The following is a 14,115-nucleotide window of genomic DNA, read 5'->3' as shown; positions in this document are numbered from 1 at the left end:
TACATCCCTAACAATTTGTTTTACATATTCCAAACGTGGCCTGCCTACACAATTATTCCTTCTACCTGTCCTTCCAATATTAAAGCGATTATTTCAGGATGCCTTAGTATGTGGGCCTATAAGTCTGTCTTCTTTTAACTATATTTTTCCAAATGCTTCTTTCTTCATCTATTTGCCGCAATACCTCTTCATTTGTCACTTTATCCACCCGTCTGATTTTTAACATTCTCCTATAGCACCGCATTTCAAAAGCTTCTAATCTTTTCTTCTCAGATACTCCGATCATCCAAGTTTCACTTCCATATAAAGCGACGCTCCAAACATACACTTTCAAAAATCTTTTCCTGACATTTAAATTAATTTTTGATATAAACAAATTATATTTCAGACTGAAGGCTTGTTTTGGCTGTGGTATTTGGCTTTTTATATCGCTCCTACTTCGTCCATCTTTAGTAATTCTACTTCACAAATAACAAAATTCTTCTTCCTCCATAATCTTTTCTCCTCCTATTTTCACATTCAGTGGTCCATCTTTGTTATTTCTACTAGATTTCATTACTTTTGTTTTGTTCTTGTTTATTTTCATGCGCTAGTTCTTGCGTAGGACTTCATCCATGCCATTCATTGTTTCTTCTAAATCCTTTTTACGCTCAGCTAGAATTACTATATCATCAGCAAATCGTAGCATTTTTATCTTCTTACTTTGTAATGTTACTCCGAATCTAAATTGTTCTTTAACATCATTAACTGCTAGTTCCATGTAAAGATTATAAAGTAACAGGGATAGGGAACATCCTTATCGGACTCCCTTTCTTATTATGGCTTCTTACTTATGTTCTTCAATTATTACTGATGCTGTTTGGTTCCTGTAAATGTTAGCAATTGTTCTTCTATCTCTGTATTTGAACCCTAATTTTTTAAAAATGCTGAACATTTTATTCCAGTCTACGTTATCGAATGCCTTTTCTAGGTCTATAAATGCCAAGTATGTTGGTTTGTTTTTCTTTAATCTTCCTTCTACTATTAATCTAAGGACTAAAATTGCTTCCCTTGTCCCTATACTTTTCCTGAAACCAAATTGGTCTTCTCCTAACACTTTTTCAACTTTCCTCTCAATTCTTCTGTATAGAATTCTAGTTAAGATTTTTGATGCATGACTAGTTAAACTAATTGTTCTGTATTCTTTACATTTATCTGCTCCTGCTTTCTTTGGTATCATGACTATAACACTTTTTTGAAATCTGACGGAACTTCCCCTTTTTCATAAATATTACACACCAGTTTGTATAATCTATCCAATCGCTTCTTCACCTGCACTGCGCAGTAATTCTACAGGTATTCCGTCTATTCCAGGAACCTTTCTGCCATTCAAATCTTTTAATGCTCTCTTAAATTCAGATTTCAGTATTGTTTGTCCCATTTCATCCTCTTCAACTTCCTCTTCTTCCTCTATAACACCATTTTCTAATTTATTTCCTCCGTATAACTCTTCAATATATTCCACCCACCTATCGACTTTACCTTTCATATTATAAATCGGTGTATCATCATTATTTAATACATTATTGGATTTTAATTTATGTATCCCAAAATTTTCCCTAACTTTCCTGTATGTTCTGTCTATTTTACCAATGTTCATTTCTCTTTCCAGTTCCTTCTTTCTTTGATAATAACACTCTTTTTGAAGTATGACGGAACTTCTCCTTTTTTGTAAATTTTACACACCAGTTTGTATATCTATTGCTTCCTCACTTGCACTGCGTAGTAATTCTGCAGGTATCCTGTCTATCCCAGGACCTTTTCTGTCATTCATATTTTTTAATGCTCTCTTAAATTCAGATCTCAGTATTGTATCTCCCTTTTCATCCTCTTTGATCTCCTTTTTTTCCTCTATAACACTGGTTTCTAATTCATTTTCTTCATATAACTTTTCAATATATTCCACCCACCTATCAACCTTTTCTTATTTTAAGAAAAGGTTAAATTATTAGATTTTAATTTATGTATTATAAAACTCTCCTTAACTTTCCTGTATGCTTCGTCTATTTTACCAATGATCATTTCTCTTTCCAGTTCTGAACACTTTTCTTTAATCCACTCTTCTTTCGCTAGTTTGCACTTCCTGTTTATAGTATTTCTTAGTTGTCGATAGTTACTTTTACTTTCTTCATCATTAGCATTCTTTTATTTTCTACGTTCATCCATCAGCTACAATATATTGTCTGAAACCCAAGGTTTTCTACAAGTTCTCTTATTCCGCCTAAGTTTGCTTCTGCTGATGTAAGGATTTTCTTTTTAACATTCTCCCATTCTTCTGCTTCATTTTCTACCTTATCTTTTTTACTTAGACCTCTTGTGATGTCCTCCTCAAAAATCTTCTTTACCTCTTCTTCCTTAAGCTTCTCTAAATTCCATCGATTCATCTGACATCTTTTCTTCAGGTTTTTAAACCCCAATTTACATTTCATTATCCCTAAATTATGGTCACTATCAATGTCTGCTCCTGGGTAAGTTTTGCAGTCGACGAGTTGATTTCTAAATCTTTGTTTAACCATGATATAATCTATCTGATACCTTGAAGTATCGCCTAGCTTTTTCCAAGTGTATATTCTTCTATTATGATTTTTAAACTGGGTGTTGGCAATTACTAAATTATACTCCGTGCAAAACTCTATGTCGGTCCCATAATTCATTCCTTTTGCCCAGACCATATTCACCCACTATATTTCCTTCCTTACCTTTTCCAATGCTTGCATTCCAATCTCCAACTATTATTAAATTTTCATTTCCTTTTATGTGTTTAATTGCTTCATCAGTTACTTCGTATACACACTCTACCTCATCATCATCATGGGTGCTTGTAGGCATATAGATGTTAATCGTTGTCGGTTTAGGTTTTGATTTTATCCTTATTTACAATGATTCTATCGCTATGCGTTTTGAAATACTCTACTCTCTTCCTTATCTTCTTGTTCATTATGAAACCTACTCCTGCCTGCCCATTATTTGAAGCTGAGTTAATTATTCTAAAATCACCTGACCAAAAGTCGCCTTCCTCTTCTCACCGAACCTCAGTAATTCCTACTACATCCACATTTATCCTATCTATTTCCCTTTTTAAATTTTCTAGCCTACCAACCTTTTTTAAACTTCTAACATTCCACGCTCTGACTCGTAGAATGTTATTTTTAAATTTTCTGGTGACCCCTTCCTTAGGTAGTTCCCACTCGGAGATCCAAACAAGGGACTAGTTTACCTCCAGAATATTTTACCAAGGAAGGCACCTCCATCATTGCTATATGAAAATGCAGAGAGCCACATTTTCTTGGAAAAAAAGCAGCTGTAGTTTTCCATTGCTTTCAGCTGCGCAGTACTCAGAGGACTGAGTGATGTTGATACGGCCGTTTAAGTCGTCCTGACTCATGCCCCTAACAACTATTGAAAGAGCTGCTGGCCTCTTTCAGGAATCATTCCTTTGTCTGGCTCTCAACAGATACCTCTCCGATATGGTTGCACCTTTGGTTCAGGTATTCTGTATCACTGAGCACTCAAGCCCCCTCACCAACGGCAAGGTCTCATGATTCATAGAGGAGAAGAATCCATTCATCCCAGCATAATTAGTAAATTTCATGACTACCTTAGCAAGAAGCTAAATGAGTTAAATCAATAAAAGGGTAGTTTTTGTAAGCAAGTATCAACACTAACCAATGCTTTGCTAGCATCTTACAAGGTAGCAAATAAAATCGCAGAATATTAGAAGCCACATATAATTTCATTCTACCAGCTGCTATAGATATGGTGAACATTATGATTGGTGAGTTTGCTAGGAAACTACTTTCAAAAATGCCTTTGTCTAATAACAGCTACAGAATACAACTCATGGTAGAAGACCTCAATGGGCAGTTAATTAAAAAATTAAAAGGGAAGGAATTTGGCTTGTAGCTGAATGAGGTCTCAGATGTTAATAATAATTATACTCAGTTGATTCGCCATCTATGGTCTATTGATGGTAGTAACATTGCAGAAAACTTCTACAATGCTTTTCTTCTGTAAAAGTAACATTGTTAGTTTGAAGGCTCAAGATGTGTTTAAGATTCTACAAGCTTTTTTCTGAAAACAGACTGGATGGACTAAGTCCTTTTGTTGTGTTATGTGTCTGAACTAATCGTGCTTGTTCTATGTCTAGCTATTACAGAGGATTGCAGGCTTTTATTCAAAGCAGAGCCCCTGAAGCATTGTGAATCTAATACATTATTCATAGGGCACTTACGTCAAAATATCCGACTGTATGTAGTGAATAGAAAAATTTATAAAAACCAGGGTACTATACTACACAATATGCTTATACTATACTGTACAACCATTCTTGAGGTTTGTTTAACAATTAGGTAATCTGTTATTGACTTTAAACCCTGTTTTCCTTATCTTATAAGGAATATAAATGAATTCATTTATGAATATAAATATTCATAAAATATTATTATAATATGAATGTTTGTTTGTTTGTACTGTATGCTTTTCTATACCATTCATCCAATTATGATGAAACTTTGGTAAGTTGTGAGTTAGCTTGGACCCGCTAGGTGGCACTGGGGTTAAGATATTTTGAAATATTGTATTTATGGTCCTATTTGGCTCATATTCAGAGTATATATTAGTTACATGAAAAGAAATATTTTTGCAAAAAAGGGAAGGATAAATTTTGTGATGTTCCGTAATGTTCAGTTTTTTAATGTTTTATCAGACTTTCATTTGTGTTCATTTAATATATATGAGGTGCGACAATAAAGTAATGAGACTGATTTTTCTTTGCAAAATGTGGCAACCCTGCAGCTTGCGTAGGCACACCATCTTTGACCTTGGTCTATAAGCTACTTCTAGTCCAAGCGGCACATTGATGCGACTGATCAGTCGTGAGTTGTGCTGTAATAAGTGAACACATGTTTGTGTCTCTCGTCACAGAAATGAAACCGCAAAATATTGCGCAACGGTATGCCATTTCTTTTTGTGTTAAATTGGGTGAAAACGTGACGACAACTTACGGTAAGCTTCAGAAGGCTTTTGGAGAGGAGGTTATGTCAAGAGCTCAAGTTTTTTGGTGGCATAAAATTTTTAGTGAAGGCAGAACGAATGTTGAAGATGAAGACCGCAGTGGACGACCATCAACCTCACGGACAGATGTCAACTTGACCAGGGTTTGTGAAATCGTACGATCTGATCGAAGATTATCCGTGAAAATGATTACAGAAGAACTCAACATCAATCGAGAAACGGCTCGTCTAATATTAACTGAAGATCTTGGTATGAGAAAGATTTGTGCAAAAATGGTCCCCAAAAATCTCACACAACAACAGCGAGAAACACGGAAAAATGTGGCAGCCGGTCTGTTAGAGCAAACGGAAATCAATCCAGATTTGTTGAGCCGTGTTATCACTTTTGATGAAGGTTGGTTTTTTCCATACGATCCAGAGACAAAACGCCAAAGTTCGCGATGGTGCTCAAAGGGATCACCCAGACCAAAAAAAGCTTGCATGTCAAAATCAAAAGTGAAATGCATGCTTGTGTGCTTCTTTGATTCCAAGGGAATTGTTCATAAAGAGTTGGTGCCTCCTGGACAAACAGTTAACCAATATTTCTACAAAGAAATTTTAGAAAGACTTCGTAAACGAGTTGTTCATGTCCGTGCCAACATTGCTTTTAATTGGATTCTGCATCACGATAATGCGCCATCCCATACTGCTCTGTCAGTACAGCAATTTTTAACCTCAAAACAAATTTGAGTACTACCACAGCCACCTTATTCACCAGATATCGCTCTGTGCGACTTTTTTATATTTCCAAGAGTCAAAATGGCGGTCAAGGGACACCATTTTCAAACAACACAAGATGTCCAAAAAGCTGTGACGAGGGTCTTGGAGGATATTACAGAAGATGAGTTCCAGAAATGTTACCATCAATGGCAGAAGCGCTGGAATAAGTGTGTGCAATCAGAGGGGAACTACTTTGAAGGAGACAACACTAAACATGACTAAAACGGTAAGCAACATTTTTTTCACATCAGTCTCATTACTTTATTGTCGCATCTCGTATATATATACATACTCAAATCTAGCAATAGTGAAGCACTGTAGGGTCAGCTAGTGCCATATAAATTTAATGACTATCCTTATGGACAAAGAACGAGTTTATTTTCAAAATATTAATTTTCTGAAACAACAATTAATCATTCTCCGTTATCATTCCTTATAGCTTCTTCATACCTATCCATTCATTTTCCATCCCTACTCCAACGTTAAAATCTCCCACTAATATCATCTCCTGCTTGCTAGGGACTTAATTAAAAATATTACACAATGCCACTTCAGAATCCTCTTTCACTTTTTTATTTCACATTATTTCAAGCATATAAACCAATTATTACCATAAAGTATCCTGTAACTTTGATAGATACCCTTAAGATGTTCATTAACATGTATTTATACCTTACAAAGCCCTTTCACTTTTGTCCAACCATTATAGAAGTGTGTAAACAATATCCACATTTAACAGCTACAAATTTTCTTTTTAGCCTCAGTTAAAACATCCGCAACAAACTTTGTTATTTCATTTAAAACTTGTAGTTTATTCCATAGCCTTGTTAGCCAAAATTCATAGTCCATTTTCTTTTCCATTGCCTTATACTGTTAAAACCATTTGTATTCTCAGGCTTATTACTGGGTAATTTAACAATTGTGATTTTTCTGCAAGCAGGGGACTGCTGCACAAGAGAGTGCTGCAATCACAAGAGAGTGAAATTTTAATTCTTATCTGCTCCTTCGTTGAAACTGCAATAACACAGATTGTGGCTTTAGGGCCTTTGTTAAAGTGGTGACGTAGACTTGCCACTGTCACAGTTTCTTTTCAACCTTACAGCATTTTGTAGATGTACAGTGTGAAAAAAATTAGACTCTTATTTAATTTATATCAAAGAATTAAATTAATTGTCTTAAAAGTATTTTTTATGAAGAATAGTACTTGATGATAGTGAAACGTGGAAAGTAAGGAAATCGGAAAGGAATAGAGCAGAGGTTTTTGAAGTGTTATGTAAGAGGACATAAAATATTAGATGAGTTAATGAAGTATGTAACGAAGAGGTCTTAAGATGAATAGAAGAAGAAAAAAGGTTTTTGCATAATTCTGTGAAGAGTTGGACTCTTGTAAAAGGTTAAATGTGTCAGAGATAAAGATTAGATTTTATAAAAGATAGTGATGACAAAGGATATAATAATTATGTTGAGGTTAAAAGATTAGCACACTGACAGAAGGAAATTGAAAGCAGCATCAGTCTTGTTAATATGAATTTTAGCACAAAATAAATACAAGTTTCAAAACTGGGTTAATTTTCAAATTGGTATAATACCATATTCAGTTGCTATAATGTTTTTGTTTTACTAACATTACACTTATTTCAATCAAATCCTTTTTGTAGGTTATGTTTTTATAGTTTTTCATTGAGTACTGCTAAAGAAAGATCTACTTCCAAGATTATATCGAAGGTAATGGTAAAAAATAAAAAAAAATAGTGAACAATAAAGGGAACCACTATCTTGAAAGTAATTCTATTTTCTGTTCATATTTTCTTCACTTCAGATAAATATAATTGTGTAATGAAAAATTAGAATAATTATTCTAATTTTACAAGTATAATTTTGTTATTGTTACAATTACAGTTCACCTTTTATAGTCTGATTCAGAAGGTTTTAGTATTATGTGAAATAACTTATAATACTTATATTTTATAAGATTGTAATGATTTTTTTTTATTCAGGCAATTTACTGTTATACAACTGATGTTCTTGGACCATGTTATGCTATTGATGGTGAAAAAATTATGCTTCAGTGGTTCAGAAGTTACCTTGTGATTGTTGCTAAAGAATCTAAACAGAAATCTCAGAATTCAACTACACCTCCCATTGGGTAAGGTTTAAATACTATGCTTCAGAAAATGTTATTTTTATGCCACCTTACTCTAATTATAATATGTTTGTGAGGTGTGTGAGAAAAGTAATGAGACTGACTTTTTACTTACCATAGTTTTTATTTTTTTTCAAACAACATATTATACCCTTCAAAGTAGTTTCCTTGGGCTGCTATACACCGGCGGAGTCGTTGTTCCCACTCCTGGTAGCAGCGCTGGAAGGCTTCAACTGGTAGGGCTTTTAACTTGTCCGTCATAGTATTTTGAATGTTCTCCAGAGTTCCAAAATGACGTCCTTTTAAGACATGTTTAAATTTTGGGAAAAGGAAAAAGTCACAAGGACTCAATCAGGTGAATAGGGGGGGGGGGGTTGAAGAACCGTAGGAATGTGTTTTGAGGTCAAAAATTCCCTGATGGAAATGGCCGTGTGACACGGGACATTTTCATGATGAAGCATCCACATGTCTGCAATGTCTGATCTCACGCGAGTCACTCTTTTCCTGAGCCTTTCAAGGACACCTTTGTCCTGGAGGAACAAATTCTTTATGCACAGTACCGTGTATAAAGAATTAAAGAATTCTTGGTCATTGTCAATCCTCTCAAGAAGATCAATGCACATGTTTCTTCGATTGCCCTTCTGTTCCGTTGTGAGGTTTTTCGGCACCAATTTCGCACAAACCCTCCACATGTCCAAATCGTCTGTCAAAATTTGATGTATGGTGAAAGTGTTTAAATTTAACTGTTCACTCATCATCCTTATTGTTAAACGATGGTCTGATCTCACAAGACCCTCACACGCTCAACGTTTTCGTCAGATTTTGAAAGTTGAAGATCTCCCTGAGTGAGGTTGATCTTCAACATGTTCTAGGCCTTCCAGAAATGATTTGTGCCAGCGGAAAACTTGTGCTCTTGATAAGCAATGTTCCCCATTGGCCTGTTTCAACTTTTCAAAGATCACACTTGCGGATTCCCCAAGTTTAACACAAAACTTGATTGCACAACATTGCTCTAAATTCCGATGCTCCATTTTCATAACACAACAAAAACACAACTTCAGTGATGATGCTGTCAAAAATAATGTGTTGGCTGAACGGAATTGAAACTCGTACTGAGCATGTGGGAAGGATGAACAAACCGGTCTAGCACAGACCAGTAGACACAGCGTTGCCAGTTCGCTCGCAGTGTTACCAACATCATTACTTTTCTCACACACCTCGTATATTTTTTATTAATAAATATAACCAGTTGTTTACAATAAAATATTATAAATTTTTTTTTAATTGCGACTGATAATCATGCTTGCGTTGAAATCTATTTTTGTAACAATAAAAACATCATTTTGAAAAATGTTTAAAAACTGAAGATCCTACCATAAAATATACATACATAAAATACAGCTAATTTAATACAAAAAAAAATGTGTATATGTATGTGTTTAAATCTGTGTGAGCTTATATGTTAAAATGTTTTTCAAATTAATTTTATTTACTTCCAATCTACTGACAGTTCTGAGATATAATTTTGGCTTTAGAGTTAGTACTCAATTGTTTTGAGAAAAGTATTAGAATTAATTTTTTATGTACTCAGCTTAGATCATGAATTACACAAATTGCATATATTTATACAGTAACAAAATAGACTTACTGTGTTGATGCAAAGAAATTTTTGTTATTCATTTTGTTAATTATTTGTATTAACAAATAACTGAATGATAGATTCTAATTGAGAATGTTTTGTTCACTGTAGTAAATATACTTTTTGTTACTAATGTATATTTAATTTCATATTCATGTGAAATAAATATTTAATGGCCTACATGTTTTGTTTAATTTGTTAATTTACCATTGTATGTTCATAATTTTTTTTTCAGAATTTTGTGAAATTATCTTTTTAGTATGTAGGCAGTATCTATAAAATTGTAGATTTTGAGTTGTGTGTATTCCCATGTTTTTGACCGTAAGGAATCCATTCGTGTAACTAAAATGATTGCACACAACCATTAATGAAAAACAAAGGAGAAATGTCTATCCAGAATAAGTTCTAATGTTACAAGAAAGCAGTATCTACATGTTTGAAGGAAGAGAGATAGAGCAGAATTTGCTTAGTAGATACTACTTTCTTGCTTAGCACACATTTCTTTCTTGCTTAATATTGTTTAAAATGTCAACCCAGATACTGCTTTCTCATTATGAGTTGATCAGGTAGTCTAGTTCTTTACACATGTATGGTATTAGCATCATAATTTGATTACTCATTTCTCTTGAGTAAATTTATTGGGGTTTAGAATAGAAAATTAGAAGTTTTGTAAGTTGAATATTATCATGGAGAATATAATACACCTGATAACTGATACTTGACCATCTGAACCTGATGCTTGCCTTCTTGACTAGCATCAGCAGCTGGATTTGGTAGAAACAAACTGGATAGATTATTTCAGTGCTAAAGGATGTTCTCCCTGAAAATCAAAGCTACTTCTAGGAAAGTTTGCCTGTCAAACAATTTTGTATATAGTATAAAAATAAGTTAGTGTAAAAATTTAGTTAAATTGCTACACCACCTCACACTGAGACCAAATCCAAAAAACCGGTCAAAAGTTGAAAAATGAAGTCGCATATCAAAGATTCAGATAATTGGGTTAGGTAGAAGAATAGTTGAATTGTTGTAAACTGGGATCGGAAGAAGAACCCATTGGGTTGGTCTAGTGGTGAAACTCGTCATTCCAAATCAGCTGATTTCAAAGTTAAGAGTGCTAAGGTTCAAATCCTAGTAAAGGCAGTTACTTTTATATGGATTTAAATACTATTTTATGGATACCGGTGTTCTTTGGTGGTTGGGTTTCAATTAATCACACATCTCAGGAATTGTCAACCTGAGACTGTACAAGACTACACTTCATTTACATTCATACATATAATCCTCACTCATCCTTTGAAGTAATACTGGTGGTTCTGGAGGCTAAACAGAAAAAGAAAGGGATCAGAAGAGGGGAATCTTGTATACCTGCTTCAGAGTTCATAAAGGAAATCTTCTGTAATTTATAGTTTTCATTTTTATTTGATTAAGAAAAAAATCAGCTGCTTAAAGCTGCCCTACGTGTTTTTTGTTTCAAGTGTGTATGATAAAAAATATGAATATTTCAGTTTAATACATTTAAAAATGTTTGACTTAATTTTCTTTTATATGGTAATTACAATAAAAATACACAAAAGTAACATTATTATGAAAAATGTTTGTATTTTACATGGTTTTATTTAACTTCACTCATTTGTTTGTTTGTTTATATGCATGTATGTTTGTATGTTAGTGTACATGAAATCTTGCAATTGATTTTCCACCCAATTTGAAATCAAAAGTAACCACAAGATGGGATTTAACGTTCTCCAATTTGGATGAAAACTGCTACTTGAGGGTTTTCGAGGTTGCTGCTTATAAATTTGATATTGGAGTGGTGAAAAACAAAATGGCAGAACCAATATGGCAGATCAGTATTTTTGAAAATCATCCGATTTACTTAAAATTCACTATTTAGGGGTTACTGAATAGTATTCAGGGGGACACTGATTTTCAATGAAATTCATATAATTTTCTGCCAGTCATTTTGAATTTCATTTTTTTGACTTCAGATTTGCAATCAGCAACTCCAAAAACTCTGATATCAAGTTTCCAGTAAACAAACTAACTTTTAATTTTAACCAACCTTTTACACTTTGGCCCCACTGTGCATTTGGAAAAATCTAGAAATCATTCTTCAAAAATATGGGAAAACTAAATTTTAGTTTTGTTCTAGATGAGCATTTTCACAGTCACATTTACATTTTACTTATATAATACTTTCAGATTAATTATAAAATTTGATGAAATAATACAATTTTATGATTTACATTTTTATTTTTAAACATCTTTCAAATAGAAACAATCTTTGCAATCAATTAAATAGTGAACACAATTGGATAGTTAATGCCAAATTTTCCACCAGTCCATCAGTGTCATTTTCCTCATTTAAAATTATGTCGGTATCACTTGTATCAAAAAATTTTTGTATCAGTAACATTGGTTTTTCACTAACTTATGTTAGGTTTGCTATTTTCTCTAACAAACTAAAATCAGTATCCTAATCAATAGTCTTATATGGTCTCTATTTGACCATTGAGTATTTAGCTGTGTTCTTCAACTCTCCATTCTCATTCTTCCAAGCTTTGCCTCTTTTTTCAGCACTAGATTCTTGTTCCTTCGTCTGCCTTAGGCAGGATTGTAAGACATATTCTTCTGCCTTACAAGTTCATAATTTTAATGGTTTTTTTTACCAACAGTACTAAAGATTTTTAACCTTTTTACTGACCCTTAAAGTTGATTATTTTGTTGTAAAAATTTAGCAGATGTTCATAACTTTTTTCATACTCCCAATACTTTATAAGAGTAAGCTTCATTAAGCAACATTTTTTCTTATAATTTCACAACCTTATGTGTACACATTTGTACATCAGTCTTTTGAAATCCAATTTTGTCACTAAATCGGTTAGTACATTCCATAAAATTGTAAAAAAAAATTTTGTTATAAGAGTATACTAAGTATTTTTCTATGAAATATCCCAATCAATTTAGTAATTCCTCCACCTTTTTATTTTATTGTATATTCAAAAAAATTATTTCTTATAATTACAGTTCTGATAAACTGGTAGAGCATGGCATAACTTTGGCATTGCAAACTGTTACATATGTATGTTATAATATTTTAGCACCCTCCTCTGAAAATATACTGTTTAGAGTCTATTTCTTTATATATATTTAATATGATATGCAATTTATTTTAATTTCTAATGATTTGTACGATTTTGTTTAAAAAAATTTCTAAATAATAAATATGTTCATGAAAGTAAATATTCATAAATCTCATTGGTCATTTTTTTTTATTATCCTATCTTATATTTTAATAATAAATATATTTTTAATACAAGAAATTATTTTTTTTTCATGTATTTGTTGCTGTATAAGATCATAATTTTTAAATAATAATGCTTAGCAAAACACATTTATAATGTGGAACATTGTTCCTTTCCTTTTTGAAAATAAAAGTATGTTACAAAAGGGGTCTGGCTTCGAGTACCCCAGTCAGGCTCAATATTTTTACACTCAAAAAATTAATTTCATAATTAGAGAAAAAATAAATCGATATTAATATGTTCAATTCAAATTAATACATTATATAAGATAAGTAGATATGAATATTTGTTTTAGTAATGCGTGATGATAAAAGTTCCTTGCCGCGCTGTCTGGCCGGTGCCTGGTAACTTGCTAACGAAACGTTTTCGGACCTATGTTTATATGAACTTTTTATTTTTAGCCTCTAGAATGAGTTGTCAAAGTATTGCCCTATCCTCCTGAATCACTCTGTATATTGAGTTTGATTACGAATATAAACTGATTATTAGATGATATAAATAAATAAGTGAAAATCTCGTTATAAGCTCCTTTGTGTATGGTTGGCTGTTATAGTAATACGTACATTCATAGTTTAAGTGAAAAGTTATTCTCTTTAATATTTTATGTAATTATAAGTTTGTCAAGACTGATAATAAATTATAATAATAAAAAAAATAAAATAGTTTAATATTAGACAACATATAACGGATGGTCTGTTGTTAAAAAAAAAAAAAAAAAAAAACTGGTCGGGAATGAAACAGTTTGCGGACCAAATTTTACATGGAGTAATTTTTGATGACGCTTTGTTGTTTATAAGTAGAGGTTGTTGATGATGTATGTCGATAACGTCATTGCCGTGGCAATGACGACAGAAAAAATGATGACTGTACAAAAAAACGTTACGAAATCTAACCAGTCTTGTACTTATTGGCGGGGAATTGTCGGTAGAGTATTACTCAATACTGCAGTGCCTCTAGTCGATATTGTTGTTTAAACCAACCTGATCCACTTGTTAATGTATCCAGTTTACTTTTTAATGAGATATTATGATTAAAGTAAGTTTTATTTTTTCGTTAATATTATTACAATTTCTGAAATGAAAATTTGCAATTGCTTTATTCTTTGTTTGTACTATTCAAATTATTTATCAGGTTAAAAATGTTAGACTCGAGATTAAATTCATTTATTTTTACAAAATAAATTAATAAATTAAATTTATTTTGTAAAAATAATTTACA

At 32.6% G+C, this 14,115-nt stretch overlaps 2 protein-coding genes across 7 annotated transcripts in view; one reads left to right on the top strand and one right to left on the bottom strand.

The window, feature by feature from the left end:
- Window positions 1–14,115, bottom strand: part of LOC142331462 (uncharacterized) — an 89,029-nt gene that overhangs the window by 26,721 nt on the left and 48,193 nt on the right. The gene's annotated exons all lie outside the window — the stretch shown is intronic.
- Window positions 1–14,115, top strand: part of LOC142331463 (vacuolar protein sorting-associated protein 11 homolog) — a 38,581-nt gene that overhangs the window by 5,616 nt on the left and 18,850 nt on the right. For all 4 annotated transcript variants that reach the window (XM_075377394.1, XM_075377391.1, XM_075377393.1 and 1 more), the window contains one exon: window positions 7,808–7,956. In XM_075377394.1, coding sequence (XP_075233509.1) covers window positions 7,808–7,956 — 149 coding nt within the window. The remainder of the gene's footprint in view (window positions 1–7,807; window positions 7,957–14,115) is intronic.

This window comes from Lycorma delicatula, chromosome 10 (assembly GCF_047948215.1).
Source record: "Lycorma delicatula isolate Av1 chromosome 10, ASM4794821v1, whole genome shotgun sequence".
NCBI classification, from domain to species: Eukaryota; Metazoa; Arthropoda; class Insecta; order Hemiptera; family Fulgoridae; genus Lycorma; species Lycorma delicatula.
Note: the sequence above shows the minus strand (reverse complement) of the source record. Positions and strands in the feature narration are given on the sequence as shown.